The 4266-nt window shown below is 34.5% G+C and overlaps 1 protein-coding gene across 1 annotated transcript; it reads right to left on the reverse strand.

The window, feature by feature from the left end:
* Window positions 1-1683: 1683 nt before the first annotated feature.
* Window positions 1684-3990, reverse strand: LOC127839973 (uncharacterized). The gene is made up of 3 exons (XM_052368363.1): window positions 3910-3990; window positions 2444-2587; window positions 1684-1862 (listed from the first exon to the last, which is right to left on the reverse strand). The coding sequence occupies exons 1-3, from the start codon at window positions 3980-3982 to the stop codon at window positions 1684-1686; spliced, it is 396 nt and encodes a 131-aa protein (XP_052224323.1). The 5' UTR covers window positions 3983-3990.
* Window positions 3991-4266: the final 276 nt, after the last annotated feature.

Below are 4266 nucleotides of genomic sequence, written 5' to 3' on the forward strand. Positions count from 1 at the left end.
GTCAATAGTATGCTGTGCACACAGATTTGCAAATTTCAATAAAATGTTTGCGACCCATAATTCCAGTCTGGGCGAACGAGCCGTCAAGATCTATCGGATGCGGACCCAACAAGCTAATCTCGGACGATACCTTACGTACATATATAAAGCCCGGTTGTCAAAGACACAGGCTTGATTATTTTCCCCAACGTTATCTCTTTTAACTTTGATTAACGTGGAATATTTGTCAGGTATTGGAATAAGTGTTTGCACTTTGTACTGGTAATCAATGTAGATATGAAATTCTCACCCGGGAATATGTAAAACCTTTCGAACTTAGGACCATCAAGGAACACAGTAAATGTTTAATATATTTACATCACTGACGTCATATCACTTAAACATAATAAACTGCCACAGCACATCCTTCTTTATCCCTAAAAGAACGTACTCTCCTCGAAATATATCAGGACATATTCATCGAAATATTCACCATACACAATAAAACACAATAATAACGACATAATCTCGGTTGAACATATTTACCCAACACAGCATAATAACTTCATAACCTTATTTGATTATATTTTCCCTGAACAATATTACAACGGTGAGTACTGTTCTCATATAACATTTTACGTCATACCATTAGTTTGTCAAATAACACTATATAGCCTAATACAACATGGTAATATCAATTCTTAGCTTCGATGTATTTGTCCCTGTACCTCATGATGATGTCACGTCATATTTTCAAACATATGTCTAGCCCGTGCATCATGAAGATGTTAAAACCGCTATTGGAAAGAAATGAAGTCAATAAAACATGACGTCATATCCCTAACAACATTACATACATTTATAAAGAAAGATTGACACGTCACTATATAAGTCCATTCTCGCAAGAATTGTGTATTCCACTACTCAAGTAATAAGAAACCATTCACTGGAAATAAATCCTATACAATATGCTGACACCCTAACCGCGGTTGGAAATATTTTTCAAATACAACATGTTAACTCCATAAAGTCAGTGACGTCACTAACGCACCTTCAATAGAGATCTTTCCGTCCCCATCGACGTCCACTCTTGAAATCATATCATCTAACTCTGCGTCATCTACCTTGTCCCCCGCTAGCCTCAGCACAGACAAGATCTCATCACGGGTAAGTGCGCCACTGAGGAAAAAACATACGCAGAAAAACGGTAATACAATTAAATGGGACAAGTTTGATTTTTCAAAACAACAAAAATGCATACGGCAATTATATTTGCATTATTGTATAGTATACTATGCTGTTTATAATAGAAATCCACGTTGCAGAGTATTCTTTTAAATGACACATGCACAGCCTAACCGATTGCCACAATGAAGCTATTTGTTGATTTCATGATCAGCATAGTGACATACAAAACAGTATTAAAAATGGCATATTGACGAAGGGATTAAATTTTAATAATCGCACATGTAAAATACAGTGTTATATGTTTCTTAAAGTGTAAACACAACTAACTTATATTCAACATTCAATACTAAAACCATATCTAGCTAAATGTATTTTACAACACACACATTATCGCTGATATCCAAAAAAAACATTGATATGTTGTAATTGTCAAAGACTCTGAAGTAGCATATAAAGTAATATTTTCGGCACACATTCATTGTATACTGTCATAGTGAATCGAACTGGATACATGTTCTACATAATATTGCATTCACAATAAAACACAACAAGTTCGTATTGCAACTGTATATCAAACCTATTATCCTTGTCGAAGACTTTGAATGCCGCCTTTATCTGCTCGACCTGCATGCCCATGTCCTTCTCTTTGCTTTCGAACAGCTTCCGGAACTCCGCGCGAGCCACATAACCCTTTTCTGAAAACAGTACCACTTCTCAGGTAATAAGGGGAAAAACAAAATTATCCTCGTATGTGCAACTATTCAAAATGTGTATCAGTAAACGTTTCAAATATAATCAGATAATAGGCACGACTCTGGTAGTATGCTTCTTGCCACAACAAATGTTGTAGAATAAATTAGTGGCCGAAAATCATTTAACCTATACTGTGTGGAAATCTGTTGCCAAGGAATTACACCACAATATATTTAGCACGTCAGGGGAACGACAGAAGTAAACAAACAATGGCAATATAAATTAATTCTTAAATCTGAATCGGAATCTGGTTTTAAGCGGTTTTTATTTGAATTTTGGAACCCAATTACGTTTGTTATGTACACATATACGCACATGTAAAAATAACGCTTACAAGTAATCAAGAACGACACGTTATTACAAAATGTAATTTTTAGGTAAAGTCTGTATACAGAAATATCATGCGGCTATCACTACAGAGAAATCAAGCAACAACTGCAAACAAGACGACAAAAGACAGCCAGCAATCAGGATAACGATGAGTATAACAAAACACAGCAACCTTCCTACGCCCAGCACATACCGCGCGGATTGCAGTCTTCAATCATCTGCTCAGCTTCTTTGAGGGTAGGGTTTAAGCCAAGTAGACGAGCTGCCTTTTTGAGCTCGTGCACGGAGATCCGCCCATCATGGTTCTGGTCCATCTGATCAAAGATCTCATCTATAGCTGAAACGTGAGCGTCATATTTTGAGTGTTACCGTCGTTTAGGGATAATAAAAGACAGTGTGGTCACTTTCTGTGGTATTTCGCGCACTGTATTCATCCCACATTAACATCTTACCTGCATCTAAATATGTATCACTGCTTTAGAGGTGCATTGTAATCTTTGACGACATGATGATGCAGGTTATCATGCATATTATAACGTGACCTTTGGGACGAAGATCTATATAAAAGACGGTGCCCAAATCTTTTTTTTTAATTGGATAGGAATTGCTCGGTATCCTTTAGGCCATTGGATATATTACATTAAATAAGACAAACGGATGTTTACTTAGATTTCTGTCATGTTATTGCCTCAAGATTAACATCATATCATTCGTAACTTAAGTGAACTTGTACTCAAAATAAATGGTATAGTTATCTTCATAATCATATTCATCATCATCTTTTTTCTTCTCCTTTTTTTTCATCTTAATAATGAATAGCAATATGTAGATATATTATTCTCATCGACGTCGTAACCATCGTCATCATTAACACCATCGTAAATGTCGAAGTTGTCTATAATTTCCTTCTTATCAACAAAATTATCATCTTAACACGATTATTGATTGAGTAAGGTCAACAATCATTAACAATAACAGAATGGCATGCTCATGGTAATTATTCACAGCACCAGAAAAGCATCTGATCTTTCCTATGAACCAGCACAATTCGACTGTCAGTATAACAAGGATCGGCAACACCATCCGAGGTATAATCATTTGGAAATTTTTGGTCGTGAAAGTTATTTGCAATAGTAAATCAGGTAACATACATAAAAATCAAAGGAAATTAATTTAGTGGACTTCTTAATGGGAAACAATATAATAAAGTTATAAATATTTCATAAGACATCACGCATCATTATATACGATGTTTGAGAGTATATTCCTTTTTATGCATGTTTTAATCATGCACTCTTATACATGTATCTATATTCGATTTCGCAGCTGTTTTTGCTGCAGTACTTAATCGACTTCAGACAAAATGATTCGTGTCATTTGCAGCAGTAATGTCGATATATCAGGGTTCAATTTAACATTTCAACAATTTAAGTACAAAACTCATAGATGAATTAAACAAGAAATATTGTGCCATTCAAACATCCGATCCAACTCAGTTCTTGTACATTTTGCTTTAATGTTGAATTGTAATAACAAACAGCGGAACTTGTGTTGATTAACTACTCTTATGTTTTATAATACTAAACTGCAGACCAATTGGTATGCTTTTAACACTTCAGCGCATTGACATGATTATAATCAATAACTTAACAATTTTACCTGGTTTGACCTTCTGTATTCCTTTTTCTTTTTTATTCCGTGTGACATTTTTCCGTTTCTCGGTTGATGCCATTTTAAAGATTATCTACCAATCAAGATTCATCCACGTATTAACTTTTTATGCCATTCGTGTATGAAAAGAAATAAAATTTAAATTATTAAGCTAATGATGGACCAACATACATATCAGTCAACTTACTTGGTCACTCCTTAACACTTACTTGTACCTTCATTTCAACACGCATTATATACATTTTATAGACAAATATAAGCATACATTAATACATAAACACATGAATAAATGAATGAATAAACGAACGAACGAATAAATGAATGAACGAATACATATATAGATGA

Source organism: Dreissena polymorpha, chromosome 7 (assembly GCF_020536995.1).
Source record: "Dreissena polymorpha isolate Duluth1 chromosome 7, UMN_Dpol_1.0, whole genome shotgun sequence".
Lineage (NCBI taxonomy): Eukaryota > Metazoa > Mollusca > Bivalvia > Myida > Dreissenidae > Dreissena > Dreissena polymorpha.